Below are 16,549 nucleotides of genomic sequence, written 5' to 3' on the forward strand. Positions count from 1 at the left end.
AGGACCCGGCACCGTCCTGAAGCAGGAGATCTGTGTTTGTGTTCTTCCTTTTCTCAAATCTCAGGTTTGAACTCATTTATGAGCTTGAAAGAACTCAGTACCGAGAACAGACTGGTGGTGAAGGTTTGTGTGCTGCAAAGCGGGCACAGGGCTCCGCTGAGTCACCTGGGGCCACAAGAAGCAAGCTGCCCTCACAGACACTGTCCCAGCTCTGAGCGCAGGAGCTCCCAGGATGGAGCCTTAGAAGAGACTGGGGTGAGGGGAAAGCAGAGGAACCTGGGGGCAGGGGAGGAGAGGCCCCAAGCCCACTGGTCTGAGCCCAGGCTGTCTTCAGGGCTGCTTCTCAGGGCAGGTGGCCACCCTGGACCTTGTGCACTCCAGTTCTCAGGGGCAGCATTTCCTGTGAAGGCAGCTTCCACATGCATGGTCATTTCCTTCTGTCCCACTGCCCAGGCTCGTGTGGACCCAAGTTCAGTCGCCTGGGAGAAGCTGCCTGCCTGGCGACCTGCAAAGCTGCTCCGATGCTGTGTTTGGGACCAACATTTCAGAGCTGGCCGTGGTAAGGCGGGAGTTTAGTGGGAGACAGTGTAAGGAGGCCTTTGGTTCTAGTAGCCAGACACAGTGCCTGCACTGTCTGAAGCCCGGTGTACATTTCCTGCAGTAACACAACGTGAACACCTGATACACAAGCATTATATCTTGTGAGGGAGGCCTGGAAGGGGAGTGCCATCTGGGGTCCTGCTGTGGATCTGAGACCTGGGCCCTAACTTGCTCCTTGGAGGCTCCATCTTTGCAGCTGCACCCATTGCACATGCTGGCTTTGGGTGGGAGGACAGAAAGGGCCCAGCCTGAGGCATGTCTGTGGGACACTTCCACTTGCTTCCTGGGCTGGTAGGTATTTGGCAGAGGCTCGTTTTCCAGTCTGGTTCTCTTGGGGCCAGCAGAGTATAGTCGTGAGAAGCTGACTATGTCTGGGACACGGTCTGTGGTTCTCACCCGCTGGGGACTGAAGCCAATGGTGCCCTGGAGTGAGAGCTGCACTCCCCTGCCAGCCGCCCTGCATTACCCTGGGCCAGGGGTCAGTACACTGCCCATGGCCTCTTCCACTGTCTTCAGAGCAGTTGCTTGCAGCCTTCTGCAGCTGCATCAGGTGTGTCTGCTCCGCTGAGCTGACCCCTTCCAGAGCAATAAGACCGCCTGGTTCTCCCGTGGTCACTCCTTTTAGAAAGGAACTGCTCCTTACAAGTGCTGAGTAACCCAATCCTGGGGTCCATTGGCAGAGCCCTAGGGCTCACTACCCTGCAGCAAGAGGGGACCTAGTCCAGTGACAGTCCTATCTCATCTTTTTTGTCCAAAATCCTCAGGGGCTGAAGACCAAGCTTCTACATGCCGAGAGCAGCCGCACTCCTGTGCCTGTCCCTCTGCACAGAGCATGTCTGGCATCCACGGCTCCTGTCCCACCCCCTCCATCAGGCTCAGACAACTCTGCCGAGCTCAGTCTCCTCCCCTGTCCTTCTAATGCGAACCAGGCTCTTCCTGAGCAGACAGAGGGCACACTGAGGGCACGAGACTGCTTAGGGCTTAGCAGAGACCATTCTTAAAAGTCAAACAGATGGCATCCTGCACCCCTGCCACCCCAGCATGGTGGGCATCAGGAAAACCTGTGCATGAATCCTTGACTGAGTTCGTGATCAAGCCAATGCTGCTGGGAACACTCTTAAAGCCTGGAGCCTGGGGGCCTTTGGACCAAGCCTACACGTGTCACTGCCTCCAGGTAACACTGCTTAGGAGGCCTGGAGGGCACATGCATGTGACACGTGGCCCACGAGGCACTGTCTGGGCCTGTCACTGACACAGGACTGAGCTAGCAAGCTGCCTTCAGTGAGGACACCGCACTGCCCACCTAAGCCAGCAGGAAGCCAGCTCTTCGCCAAGGGACAGCCCTGGTGCTCAGGGATCGACATTGGGGTGCCAGGGCTGATGCACCCTCAGCACTTTCCTTTCCTAATTAACCCCACCCACCCCGCACACAGTGAAACAAGGCAGCTGCAGGAGTCTTCACCAACAAGGACACAGCTTTCTCTACATGAGACAACAAGTAGGAGGGAGGAACCGATGCCCGAGGCAGGCATGGTCCCAGTGCCACTGCACAGCCTGCCCTATCAGCTGTCACTGGGCCGATCACCACACTTCCCCACAGAGCTGCCAAGAGACACCCCTGCACCCTGAAACAGGCCAGGCCAGCTTTTCCAGAAGGGCGGAACCTCATCCGGGCAAAGAGCAGATTCCATCCAGCAGTTCCTGGCACTGCAGGTGGCGGTTTTGGGTTGGGCCCACCGGTTCCGGATTCTACACCATTCTGGCCAAAACCCTGCCATGTTCCCGAGCTGCCCATCTGGCTCGTATCCAGGGTGACAAGACTGTATCTTCTTGCTACAGGCTCCCTGCTAGAGATCCCTCACCACAAGCTGCTCTGCCCCAGCCCTGTTCCCATGTTCCCCATTCCTGTGGAACTAGGGCCGAGCAGGAGCCCCGACATACTCACGGGGTCCGTGAGCATCGCCCTGCAGTGTGAGGCCAGGGCCAAAAAGGCCAGCAGGTTGAACACAATTCCGTTGATGATGCTGTACACGTAGTCTCGGGTTGGGACCAGCATGACAAAGAGGACCACAAACTCCGCAAAGAGGACCAGAAACCAGGTGACGATGGCACAGGCGATGCCACAGCCGTCTCGGATAAACCACATGGCTCCCCCAGGCCGTGGGTAGGGCGGCGGCATGCACTTCTCCGGCTGGAGGTACTCCGCTTTCCGCTCAATGTCTCGGAAGTGATGGGTGGGGATGAGCATCATAGGCTACTCTGTCCATCCTGGCATCTGAAAGAGATGCAAAGAGACCTGGGGTCACCTTGTCAGGAGGGACCAGGCCTAATGGGCGAACCTCTGTGGAGTTGGAGCTGCCTTCCCACTCGTGGAGCAGGGACTCCCTGCCTGAACGAACCTCCTGGCTGGCAGAGCGGATGGCACCTTGGTGGGCACAGGGCTCGCCAGGGGCAGCAGCCCTGAGGGAGGTGTGAGACCCAGGTCTGCTGGCGCCCAGGCCTCTGCTGGGCACATTGTGACAGGAAGATGGGGTGGGATGAGTGCGGTCAGGTCACTGCCCTGAGACACGAGACTGGGAGGCTATCAGTGAGGGAATGGGCAGGACGAGGACGGGGAGGGAGCCTGGCCCAGCCAGGCCGCAGCCATCGACGTGGCCACTCCGGGCATTGCCTCAGAGGCTCCTGAGACCTCCGGCCAGCTTCTCAGCTCACTCGTCATAGTGGTTTGGTTTCCCTTCTGGGGACGGGGACTGCCCTGGGCTGCTCCCCAGGCAGGTGACGGGCAGAAGATACAGCAGGCCGGGCGAGGGCCTCCAGACAGTTCCCAGCAGCTGGTGTGGGGCCCACCCTGGCCTCTTCCTCCTCCCACCCTGGGCAGAGGCCAGAGCATCTCTCCAGGGAAGGTGCTTGCTCCTTCGGAAGCGAGGGCCGCACACAGCTTTCGGCCTAACAGTTGCAATGCTGGGCTCTGGGGATGGCAGCGGAGGAACTAAGGATCCAGGAAAGAAGGCAATGGAAGGCGGCCCCAGTGCCTCCTTCTGCTGGGCCACTCTGGGTGCCAACAGTTTTCACAGAGGGAGACAGACAGCTCACATCCCCTGCTGGACGCAGGTGCCACAGTAAAGCCACCTTGGCTCCCCCTGTGGAGCAGGCAAGCAATACTAGGTATCTGGAGACATTGAGTCACAATACAGCAGAGCCAATGACTCCGTGTGCCTTGACTGTGTATGCCACCCCAGAGGGCAAGGGCGCCTCCCGAGGCAGTGCTTCCCCCGCCTCTTTCCTTCTCCCTCTATTCCCCTCGCCTGGACTGAAGACTGGAGGTCAGATAAGACAGGACAAGGCCAGGGGGAGGCCAGGAATGGCCACTCACTAGCATGGACACTCCAGGTCAAAAGCACAGGGCGCCTAGGAGCAGTAGGGAAAGCCAGCTCCTCTGCCCCGCCTGCCAGGCCAGCAGAGGTGACAGTGCCATGTGCCAGGCCAGGGACCGCCAGAGTGACAGAGCCCAAGGGAATGGTGAGCGGCAGGACCAGGGTGCAACAACACAGGCAGGACAGGCATCTCTGGCCGGGGAGATGGTGATTCCTGCTGCCCATCATGCTGACTTTTCTAGCGGGACACCCCTGAGCTCTCCAGAGGACAGTGACCACCCGTATGCATCAAAGACCTGGGTCCACCTTCGGAAGCCGCACCACGGGCCAGCTGGAAACAGTAGCCTAGGAGTCCCAGCCCTGACCTATGCCAGTAAACTCTGAAGGGCTACACTCCCCCGACCTAGAACCAACCCCAGTACATGCCAAGCTGCTCTCCGGCGGGACCTGAGAGCTGCCCTGACAGCCGGCTGGCCTTCAAGCGCAGGCCTGCTCTCGGCCTCTGCTGCTGCTAAGCAGCTGGCGCATCTAACACGAGTGACGTTTCAGCTCCAAGCCAGTCTCGTGCTCCTGGCTCCCGGCCACACCACATGAATACGGGCAGCCTCTGGGGCTTCCGAGTCACAGCGGCAGGAGCTGCATGGTCGGGCTGCAGACCACAAAACCCATGCTCCTTCCCTGCCAAGAGATCCACGTCTGCTGACCTCTGGCCCTGAGCAGTGGCTTCCACCGAAGCAGTTATGCAGCCATCATGGGTCCTGCCTCCCTGCAGATGGGTCGCTGTGACGGGAGGGCCACAGAGTCACTGCTCTGCACCAAGACTTCTCCTTGGGGCAGTTGTCTTCCCCAGTGCTAGGTCCCCTATCAAGCTGTCCTTCAACTGTCACAAAGATGTGGCCTTATGAGTGAGTGATCATTGAAAATAAATCTACGACTCCCCCTTGGATGGGTTAAAATGTGCTCACGGTGCCCTCAGAGTGACTGCATCTCACCCGCCAGCACCATCCACTCCTGGCTGTTCACAGGTCCAGACGTGACTACGATAGGAGTTCTGGCTCCTGCGTGTTATTTTGCTGAGGAGTGAGCCCTTCCAGATGGACAGAGGGGGTGGGGAAAGCAGGAGAGGCTGCTCCTACCACCAGCGCAATGATCCACGAGGACTCAGCCATTCCCGGGAACACACATCACTGGACTGCATTCGCTTAGGACACCCTGCGGCTACAGAGGCCCCAGTTCTCTCCTGCTCCAAGCCCTGCCCCCTGCCATCTCCTTTGTGCAGTTCTTTGCCTTCTTCCCCTGTCACTGGCCACTGTCACCTCTGTGTCTGCAGCCGCCCTCCTCGGGGACACTGTGTACTACGGTGCTGCTCCAGGGTGCTGGAAAAGCTGTTGCCAGGAAGCCTTGCCTGACGGCTCTGTGCAGCAAAGGTACCATTTCAGGGGGGCCTCAAGGGTGCCCAGCAGTGCCTGGAACTCCAGGCTGACTCCTGCCAAGGGGGCAGAGGGTCCAGAGGTGCCGCTCCCATCCCCTCCTGGCAAATAACAGCTGGCGACCTGGGAAAGGCCCGGAAAGGGGGCCCCAAGAGTGGAGTGCCAAGTGTTACTGAGGACACCTCTGCCCTACACTTGAGAGTTTCAAAACATGTCAGCTGAAACCACCTGCTCTGAGAAGGTTGCTTCATTCTGGCCTCCCAAGAGGTGGCCATACATGCAAGGAATGTGGGTGGAACCCACTTGTGGGGAGCTGAGTACTGGTTCCCACAACCAAAGGGCAGATACAGGCCCTCTTGTTGCTATGTGGAGCCCAGGATGCCCATCTTGGGACTGGGGGGGGCGGTCGGGGCAGCTCTGCCAAAGAGCCAGCTTCCCATGGGCCATGAGCGGCTGACAGTTCAGGTTGTGGATGGGCCTGCAGCCCTGACCTGGCCTGCCTGGCCCTCTCCCACTGACTTCCTCCTGCTGGCCTTGTCCTGTAGCCTGGTCCCTGGCAGTAGTGTGCGCTCAGGTCGCCATCTGGAGCGAACACAGTCCTATCAGACAGCAACGCCAGAACCCAGGGGCTAGCAAACATCACTGTGCCAAGCAGGAAACGACTCCCAAGTGAGATGACAGCCTGCGGGGGAAATGCTTGGGAAGGGAGGGCAGGGGCCTGGCAGGGAAAGGGGTGCTGCGGAGGCTCTGTGGGGAAGCAGTTGGAAAGGTGCAGAAGTGCTGCCTCAGAAAGCGGGAGAGATCCTGGTGAGCAGGACACATCCTCGGACACTGAAAGACAGTCGCGAGGGGATCATATCCCCACAGTGGCAGAGCCACTCTGCCAGTGACAGGCAAATCAGATGAGAGCTGAGAGCGGAGTCCGTGAGCCCTAAGTCCCATTTGGGGGTGCTGGGTTTCCTGCTGTAAGGAGCTGCCAGGTTTCCAGGGATCAACAATGGTGCTTACTTTGTAATTTGAATTATAGTTACCCATCTTGTACTTTTTTTGCTAATCTTTTATGGCATGAAAAAGTACTGGCTCTTAAGTGTTAGCGATCTACATTCAAAGAACTGACTGTGCACACCTGACAGAAGAGTTCACTGAGACCCAGAGAGGCAGAGGGCCCAGTGGGCTTTGGGTAAGGAAGTGACTGGAGAAAAGGATAGACAGTGCCCGAGCTTTGAGGCTCCCTACAGTTAGGGATCTGGGGTTTTTTTGAGACAGGGTCTTGCCCTACAATTCTGGCTGGCTTGGAACTCACTAGCACTCACTGCATAGCCCAGGTTGGCCAAGTCATGTCGGTCCTCCTGCCTCAGCCTCCTGAGTGCTGGATTATGGGCCTGTGCCGCTGCACTCTGCCTAGAGTTAGTGATCCTGAAGAGATGTGTGAGTTCCACTGCGGGTGGGGCCTGAGGAAATCAGCTACAGCTCCTTCCCAGAATTTCAGAAGCCCAAGCCAAGAAGTGACTGAAACGAGCGTTAATTTGCTTTCGAGTCCTGAGCAGCACAGGTACCCTACATTACATGTGACTGGACGTGCTCGGCTCCCCTTGCTTGGGCAGAGAGATACAGAGGCACCCAGTGGAGAGGGCCCAAGGACCCGAGCCCCAGGCACTGGGCAGCCCTGAGCTCCTCCCGCCGCTGCCGCCCATCAGCAGGCTGCCCAGTGCCGCCCCTCGGGGCCAGCCAGAGTGCCTGCGGTTAACCATTGCTGGTTGGATTCGGGGCCGATGGCTATAAATCTACCACTCGGGGGAACACCGGACCCACAGTCCATGCTTTTAGGTGCAGGCGCCAAAGGCTCGACTGACGCGCAGGACACAAAGACTCCAGCTGGAGCCCCCAGGCAGGGCTGCTCTCGGTCCAGCTTCCAGCAAGCCTGAGCTCATGGCTTTCACCCACGAACCTGGCCAAGGCCCGAGTGGCTTGGCTCAGACCCTGGATGTGCGTCAGGCCCCCTGGGAGCCGCATTCCCATCATGCTCGTCACACTGGGGCACACTTTCCTCATGTTCCACACATGCAGCAGGCCTGGGACTGTAGAGCTGGAAGGGGAATCAACCCAAACAAGAAGCCCTATGAGCTGAAACTCAAAATCAAACGAGCGTATCTTGGCATCTATACAAGCGCGGCTGCTTCAGCTTTTGGGTCACTGTAAGCAGGAGCTTCCCAACATGAAAAACTCTCAGCAGCCAGTGGCCATTCTACGCCGAGCAGAGTTTGGGGCAGGCCAAACTTGTTTCACGTGAACATGTAGAATTTTAAGTAATCTTGTAAGGCTGGGACAGTTCAAGCCCAGGCCTTCCTGAGGTGGTCACTCACAGTGTCAACTCAAGGAGGGAGATCCTCATTAGGTGTGACATTAACTTCCTGGTTTAAATTGTATTGATTTAGAATGTGGTGTTTGGCCCAGAGTGGTGGTGCACACCTGTCATCCCAGCACTTGAGAGGCTGAGGCAGAAGGATCATTGCCAGTTGGAGACCAGCCTGGGCTACAAAGTGAGCCCAAGGTAAGCCTGAACTGCACCTGGTCTTAAAAAGGCAAAAACACCCCCATGTGTGTGTGCATCTATTTGTGTGTATAGAGTGAGAGAGACAGGCAGACAGACAGCTCATGCATCAACATTCAAGAAGGTGAGGGCGTGGCACAAAGTGCGCAGGGACTGCTCTTCCCTGCTGCCCAGTCAGGCCTCAAACATACGTGGTGTGCAGACCTCCTCTCCCGGGTTTACATAAGGAAGTCTATGGTCCGGACCGGGACAGCGGTGATCGGCACTGGGCAGAAGCCTTGGAGGTCACAGTGGTTCCTTTATATTGCCAGTGGCCGCTTGGCCACCTCTGCACCTCACAGGCTCTGGCACAACATGTGTCACCAGCATAGGGAGATCAGTTGGGCAAGTTCTCATTTCGCTTTTTTTGGGCGTGGTGTCTAGTATGTTGCAATGAGGAGTCAGATGGGGACAGGGTTAAAGTAAGACCATGTAGATCAGCTACTCAGAAACCGAAAGTCACTCCTGCAGCTGAACCCCAGCACAGGAAGGGCCAGACTTTATTCAGTGCTCCCACTTTACAGATGTGGAAGCGTCTGTCCAACATCCTGCCCAGGGCAGTGTTAGACCAGAGCTCTGGCACCGTCTAGGGGAGGGAGGCAATACCGGCAGGAAGCAGCTTGGCTCGCTCCCTGCAGCATCTTGAGCGTTAGTCCCACTGCAGAGATGACAGCGAGAAGCTGGGAGGCTCCAGGCGATGTTCCTAGGGCTACACACACACACACACAAACACACACACATGACTGAGGGCCCAAAGCCAACCCTGCCCACCGCCTCACCCTGGCGCATGGGGAAAGGCGCTCCCTTTCCTGAGCCTCTGTGTGCCCTAGGACAGGGGCAGCAGTCGCCTCAACTTGGCTCTGGGTCTCGCTTGGTGGCTGAGTCTCAGTGTCTGACTCTCCCCAAAGTCTCTGAGAGGCAGACTCTGAGCAGAGTCCTTCTGCTAGCAGCTGTGAGACCAGAACCTTCACTGACAGCCACCGACCTCCAAGCAGCAGCAACAAGGAAAAGCCCAGGGGCAGAGGCTCACGGGGTGAGGGTGGGGGTCAGCATGACCCAGGGAAGCCCTCAGAGTCTCCTCTGGATCTGGGTCCAATGTGAGTGCTGAGTGAGTTTGGATGGGGCTGTTTCCCTACACGCAACACCGGGAGGAAAATCTTCACTGGGGCCAGTGGCACTACTCATCTAGCTGCCCAGGACTGCTTACTGACCACGGCCACACTCAAGTCTTCGGAGCCCCATGTGTGGTCTGCACCTGGCCCTGACTGCCCTCTGTCCCTGGGGTCATCTGTCCCATCTGCCCCAAGGACGCGCAGCACTCGGCTGCATGAGGCAGAACCTACTGCAGTGCAGAGCTCTTTCGAAGGTCAGAGTGTCTGCTCCCTACAAGGCCCTGGCTGCCCACCACTGACCTGCACACCTCACCCCAGCACCCCCCGCCTGTGGATTCCCCCGTCTTCTCCATTCCCTTAGTGCTGGGGAAGCAGAAGCAGAGACCGGACTAAGCTCACACTTCCAGGAAGGAGGGAGACAGTGTGCACCCCCACAGTCCCTCTGCCCCAGTCGTTTAACTGTGTGCTGCCACCTTTCCGTCAGTCTTAGCACTGGAAGATAAGGGCGGGGTGATCCCAGTTCTGCTATCTGGCCACTGGGCCACGAAGACAGCCCTGCAGGGTGGGGCCACAGCCTAAAAAACAGCCCTCGGAGTACTAGGGCAGGGGCTGCTGAGGGTCAGGCTGCACCAGAGGCCAGGGCCCATCCCATCCGCCTGCTCCTGCTGGGGCCACTGTTCTTTCTGCAGGTGTAGGGGAGCCCCTGTACCAGGCAGACCCCAACAGCACAGGTGTCCACCTGAGGGTGCTGAGGACGACACAGGCCCTACAGTGTGCCACCTGCAGACACTCAGCACTGTGATATCACCCAGGCAAGAGGTGAGGATTTAGGGACTAAAAAAAGCAAGAGTGCTGAGGACAGTGAGACAGCAGGGCCAGAAGACAGAGGGGGAGAGAGAGAGACCCAGCCACTGCTGCTCCACAGGCTTTAAGGAGGGAGAGAGCCATGGGGTGGCACAGGCCTATCATCCCAGCACTCCAGAGGGCTGGGGCAGGAGGACTGTAGGTGTGTTTCCACACTGGAGAGCTCAATGAGACCCTGTCTCAAGGAATAAAAAGAGCTGGCGACATTGCTCAGCACGAAGGCCCCAATTTCAGTCTCTAGGACTGAAAATGAGTGGGGGAGTCTTTTAGCTTCCAAGTCTCTGCTGACCCTGAGCATCCCAGGGGCTTCAGTGACAGTGCAGGTCCCGGGGCGGGGCGGCACCTTGGGAACAAGGCTAAGAGGGTCCTGCAAGAACACAGTCCCTGGGCTGGGACAGCTCAGTGGACAGCACTTGCCCAATGTGTTGGGGGGCCAGAGGTTTGATGCCCACTGCACACACACATGCCCCAACCAGGAGGCTGCCCAGTACCCCTGCCTCTGCTAGAGGGTTCTAGAGACAGACGGAGGGCTGGACAGTGCTTGAGTCAGGTGGCCAGAGCGCCACCCCTCTCCCTGGGCCCGCTGCCCCTTGCCTCCTGGTCTTGGGTGAGTCAGCCCCCTCCTTCGGCCTCAGCCTCCTTGGTCCATGAAAGGAAGGGGCAGCTGGAGCTAAGGGCTAAGCCCAGAGGCCACGTCGGCCTGGCACAGCTGAGACTTCAGGAGTCCCCGGTGCTCTGGGATAAAGCCCATGGCTTGTTAGGTTCTTGGATTTTGTATCTTTACTTTTAACTTCCTTTCTTTGTTCTCTGCTAATCAAAAAGAAGCCCACAGTAACTGTCTCTGTCTGGTGTTTGCAACCATGGATGGCACGTAATTACTATTCCTTTGGTTCATTCTTTTAATTTTTTTCAGAGCGGAGAAGTACAATCCAAACACTTCAAGTATTACAAAGTGAATGGAGAGAAGTCTTAAAAAAAACCAAAGTTAAATAGGGCATTTACCATGTTGCAGTGTTCACACATGCAGGTCTATTCTGAGTTTCACTACCTGGCAAGAGAACCACTTTGGGCTCAAATGCGGCTTAGAAAGGTTAGCCTACTAAGTCAGAAGTGGTGGCTCACGCCTATAATCCCACCACTCGAGGCAAGAGGATCGTTGAGAGTTCCAGACCAGCCTTGGCTACAAAGTGAGCTCAAGGCCAGCCTGAACTGCATAGAAAGACCCTGTCTCAAAAAGACAAAAAAAAAAAAAAAAAAAGAAAGAAAGAAAGGTTAGCCGACTTGCTGAATGCCACAGCCACAGAGCAGGAGCGCGGCATGCCTGATCTTTGGACCAGTCACTCTGGAGCCAGTTTACTAGAGATCATTATCATGCTTAGCAGCCTGTCTTTCCAGGTTCTTGGCTACCAATGCTACACATTTCCCACAGGAAAGCCCAGGAATCAGGGGACCAGGTCCAGGCCTGAAGCACACAGATTGCACTGGGGTTGCTTTGCTAAAGCAAGAAACTGACCTCACCTCCATATCTTCCATCCCTGCTGACCCGGAGCAGGAGCTAGAAACTTTTTAGAGAGCACAGAAAGTCCCCAGTTCAATCACCTAGTCTCTCTCTATCCTGAAGGCTATGGTGTGGAGGTCACAAAAAGATGGAATTTTCCTGGCATTTCAGTTGTGTTGGGATGAATATTAAATTAGGATCACACATCTCATCATCTTCATTTGATAGCAGGAATGACCTGGCTTTTTGTCTCTAGAAACTTGCTTCCAAAAGGAAAGCAAGTGATTTTTAAAAACACAAATCCAGCCAGGCATGGTGGCACATGCCTGGGTTCCCAGCACTCAGAAGGCTGAGGCAGGAGAATTGCCATGAGTTCCGAGGCCAACCTGGGCTACACAGTGAGTTCAAAGTCAGTATGAACTACATAGTGAGACCCTATCTCAGGAAAAAAGGAAGAAAAACCAGGAAGAAAGCAGACCCTGCCATGCATGAATATTGAGATATGCCCTCCCCCATTTCGACTTCAGACTACTGCGTACTGCTATCAGCTTGTGTATGTGTGTTCAAATATTCCATATTTGACAGTCAGGATATGTGATCTTCTTTTCATATACCATGTTCTACAGAGCACAGGCAAAGCACCCTGCCAGCTTCTTTTTTTTTTTTTCTTTTTATCGGTACCGGGGATCGAACTCACGACTGCCTGCTTGCAAGGCAGGTGCTTATGCCGCCGAGCTAAATCCCCAGTCCGCTGCCAGCTTCTTAAAATGAAACACACATTGAGACCCTGCCTCTGTTTTGGTTATTTCTGAGACAGGGACTTGTTAATGTAGTTGAGCTAACAACGAGCCTCCTGCCTCAGCCTCCCCAGTCCTGGAATTACAAGTGTGCACAGCCACACTGAACTCCAAACCTTTCTCTAGCTGGGATGTTATCCAATGCCTCGAACAAGACAGACACAGGCCTGCTGGCCAGACTGGGTAAGCTTATTTGTAGCCAGTGTTCTTTAAGACAAGGTACAAGGCAGACAAACACCAAGGAACAGATCTCCAGGGAGCACAGTGCTTTTCTAGGGTGCCGCAAAGGGTGAGAATGCAAAGGAAAAGGCCTCACGCTTGGCCTTGGAGTAAAACACCTCCTGCTGGGCTTTCAAGAGCTCTTTCCAACTCCAGCACCCTGGGCCCAAAACCGCCCCAAGCTCTCCCGTAACTGGTAACTGGTGTTTAGGGCTTTAATTAACCACGGCTGGGGATTTACCCATCTCCGAAATGCTGCTGTGGCCTGCCAGTGCCTAGTAGCTGGCGGCAGCTTTCTCTTTCCCTCTTGATGCCTGCCCTGCACAATTAGCATCTCATTATAGCTGGCCTCGCTTTTAATTACCACGGGGCTCAATCGAGCACTTTATTGTCTTGTTCCTGCACTAGTTCAAGGGTTCCCCACCTTACTTCCTTTCGGGCAGGTGTTTAGGGTGTCCTAGCTCCTCAGGCCTCTGAGAACACTCTAGGGACCCCAGGCCTGTGAACACTATCTGACTGGACAGCCTCTCGATGACCTCTTTGGGAGTGAGGCACAGGGCTACAGGCTGGCTCCCCATGCTTGCCTGGTCAGCTCTAGGCACCAGAGCCACGTCTCCACTGTGCTGTTGTGGACTCCCTTCTTAGCTGGGAGAGCTACATTCTACCCTCCTGCATATTACTTTTCACTGTCTCTTATTTTTTTTGAGACCAGGTTCTGCTATTCAGTTAAGGCTGGCCTTGAACTCAAGGCAACCCTCCTGCCTCAGCATTCCAAGTGCTGGGATTACAGGCATGTACCACCGTGCCAGGCTAACTTTTCTCTTTATTTAGCAGGATGGGCTGAAATGAACATTGAAACATCTCATCTGTCCATTGGCATCACATTTCACGTTCCTCTAGAGAAAAGTATCAAGGGCTGGGAACAGACTGGCTTTGGGAATTAAACCTAATTGTGGTTTTCAGGGCAGTTACCAATAGCACATCAGCAAATACACTGGTGATGAGGAGTTGGGGGGAGGCTGCAGAAGGGGATGGTCTGGAGGGCGGGAGGGGAGGGAGCTGGGACACAAAGGGTAGAGATGTAATTCCTGGCTGTCCCATTTACTACGGTGATTACGTTATCTGTGACCTTGTTCAAGGCATTGAGTTGTTCTGTGCCTCAGTTTCTCAATCTGTAAAGCAGGCTTTACAGAGCTCTTACAAGGACTCGCAGTAAGAATTAGGAATGGTGTAGGGAAAATGAAGACAGGAAAGAGCTTGAGGACAGACACATCTGTGAAACACTGAGCCCTGAAACTCTGCCAGTAATGGGAAAACAAGCTGACGGACACAACAGCGCACCGCCCTAGGCATCTCGATTATTCTTAGAATTGCTTTAATAAACTTAAAAAGGACTCTGAATTTGTAAGTTTTAAAAACATCTAATGCACTACCACAACAAAGGTGATAAAAATGTTTTTGCAGCATTTAAGTAGAATGATTAGTGAAGTTTTTAACAGGGTTTTAACATGAACCTGCAGCTGTTCACATTTCTTTACACCTAACTTGACCTCATACACAAGACAACATTCAACATTACTCAGCAAGTACCCTGACCCTCTTGCAGACAGGAACTTTTTGTGAACTGTTAGGAGATGGATCAAATATGTGTTCTATACTTTTAATAAATCCTTTTTCGTTTTTTTTTTTTTTTTTTGTCTTTTTCATTTTTATCGGTACCGGGGATCGAACTCACGACCGCCTGCTTGCAAGGCAGGTGCTTATGCCGCTGAGCTAAACCTCCAGCCCCTGTTTTTTTTTTGAGACAGGGTCTCACTACATAGCCCAGGCTGGCCTTGGACTCACGATGTAGTCCAGGCTGGCTGGAACTGGCAGCAATCCCCCTGCCTCAGCTTCCAAGTGCTAGGATGACAGGTCTGCACCACCATGCCTGTCTGTTCTGTACTTTAAAAAAAACTTTTATTACTTTTGCAGTGCTGGCGGTTAAACTGAGGTCATCACATATGCTAGATAAGCACTCTACCACTGAGCTACCTCCCTAGTCCTCTTCCATATTTTAAAAAAATATGGAAAAGCTTTTTATAAAAATACCTGTAGGGCAGCACAAGCACATCTCTGGCAATAAAAGGTCCTGAGTTCAACTCCCAGTACAAAAAAATAACTGTATGGAATATTTTAGGAGGCGGTACCAGGGATCGAACGCACAATCTCATACTTGTCAGGCAGGTGCTTCTGCCACGAGCTAAACATGAGCTAAACCCCCCGCCCACGGAATACATCTTTAACAACTGAAAACAAAATGACTCCACTGTATCCAAATTCTGATTTTCTCCCATGTCTCCTCTCATCTGTCAATTTGCTATTTCCTTTAGATGTCTTAGGTTTGAAATTCTACATCCTGGGTCTCTATGCTTTCTCTGGCACCAGAGGAGTTCCTTGCCATCCCAGAGTCTTTGCAAAGAACTGCCGTATAGGCACACAAAGGCCTCTCTGTGCTATTCCAGACAGGGCACCTGCGCCTTCGTTAGGAAGGGATCCCTGCTAGTCTCATGGCTCCCAATTCTATGGGGAGGGCAGAGCTCAGCTCCTTGGGTGCAGGCAGAGAGAGCTCTGCAGAGACAGAAGAGGTGGCTAATGTGGTTAAGCACTTCCTTCCCATAACTTTTAGACACTGTTCAGTTCCACTACAGCCACTGACGGCATCACCCTGGCTCTAACCACCACATCCTGCACCCTTGCTGACCGGGGAGTGCCTTTGGGTGGATGCTATGTTTTGCTCATTTTAGTATTCCAAAACCAGCACAATGCCCACCTATAGTAAGTTCCCAAGAATACTGCATTTGAAGCCATTATCCTAGAAACACTTACCGTTTAAAACAAAGGTGACAAGCATTAATTTTACTATTGAGAACAGGGAGAGCCTTCAAAACTGGGACATCAAGAAAGTGAAGTTTTGTTGGGTGTACTGCTGTACACCTGCAACCCCAGCAGCCTGGGAGGGTGAGACAGGAGGATCTCAAATTTAAACTCAAATTTAAACTGGGCAACTTAGACTTAACAAGAGACTATCTCAAAATAAAAATAAGAATAAAAGGACAGGGTAGGGGGTGTCACTCAATGCCAAAGTCCAGGATTCAATTCCAAAAATTTAAAAAGAAAAAAAAATGAAGTTTCAACCAGTTTGGTTTAACTTTCCCCTCATTCACCCGCTTGGCTCCTTTAAAGCTTGCAATGTACCCCGTCTGCTCCTCTTCCACCGGCCCCTAAAGGTGACCTCAGCTTCACCTTGCAGGTATCTTGCCTGAGTGTATGAGGCCCATACTCTCACTGGGCGCCACTCCGCGCTGCTCATTTTCAGGCAGCTTCTCAGCTCGGGCGATCCCCTCCGCCGCCGGGGATTCCGGAAGTGCGGAGACGCCCCGGGCACCGCGCACTTCGCGTCACCAGTTACTCAGATCCTCCCCGCCTGATTTCTTTGGGACGATAGTCCTGATACCACCCGAAGCAAAGGACAATGCGAGATCCTGGGTCCAGGTTCGGGCGGGGGTGGGGATTCACCCCTGGGGGGCAGTGAGGACGCCCCGCGTCGGGCCCAGCCCTTTCCCATGCCGAGTGACCTAAACGGGCTCCGTCGCCTCATCTGCTACACATCCCGGGGACCCAGGAAGTGGCCAATCACGACATCGCCTCCCCTCGCCGGGCGCGGGGGGGGGGGTCCTCCTCTCTCCCTCCCTCTCAGTCTCTCTCCGCTACTCCAACTCCAGCTCCGAGTACCCGTAGCTTGCGCCGGCGCCCGCGAGAGCCCGGCCTCCCGCCTCTCCAGCTCCCTCGCCCGGCCCAGCTTCCGTCCCCACTGACCGCGAAGCCGGTGGCAGTTCCCAGTCCCAGACCCCCGGTGGGGCTCCCGCCGCCGCCGCCGTCGCCTCCCCTTGTCGTCCCTGCCTCGGGACCCGGCCTCGGGCTGTGGCGATGACTGCTCGGCACAAGGTGCCGCGGCTCGCCAGGCTCGGCCACACACCCGGCGACGCGCAGAAGAAGCCCATGGAGATCCCGGCGCTGGCTGCG

At 54.9% G+C, this 16,549-nt stretch overlaps 1 protein-coding gene across 3 annotated transcripts in view; it reads right to left on the bottom strand.

Moving 5' to 3' along the window:
* The window catches only part of Zdhhc3 (zinc finger DHHC-type palmitoyltransferase 3), a 33,843-nt gene extending 17,318 nt beyond the window's left edge, over positions 1 to 16,525 (bottom strand). For all 3 annotated transcript variants that reach the window (XR_216431.4, XM_005006836.4, XM_003477016.5), the window contains exons 1-2: positions 16,343 to 16,525; positions 2,546 to 2,875 (exon numbers count right to left, since the gene is read on the bottom strand). Coding sequence is in view for 2 of the 3 variants with exons in the window: in XM_005006836.4 (XP_005006893.1) it covers positions 2,546 to 2,851 (306 nt within the window). In the remaining variant the exon portion in view is untranslated. The remainder of the gene's footprint in view (positions 1 to 2,545; positions 2,876 to 16,342) is intronic.
* Positions 16,526 to 16,549: the final 24 nt, after the last annotated feature.

The sequence above is a fragment of the Cavia porcellus genome, unplaced genomic scaffold (genome assembly GCF_034190915.1).
Source record: "Cavia porcellus strain 051 isolate PalLab524CR breed Dunkin Hartley unplaced genomic scaffold, mCavPor4.1 scaffold_14, whole genome shotgun sequence".
In the NCBI taxonomy this organism is placed as follows: domain Eukaryota; kingdom Metazoa; phylum Chordata; class Mammalia; order Rodentia; family Caviidae; genus Cavia; species Cavia porcellus.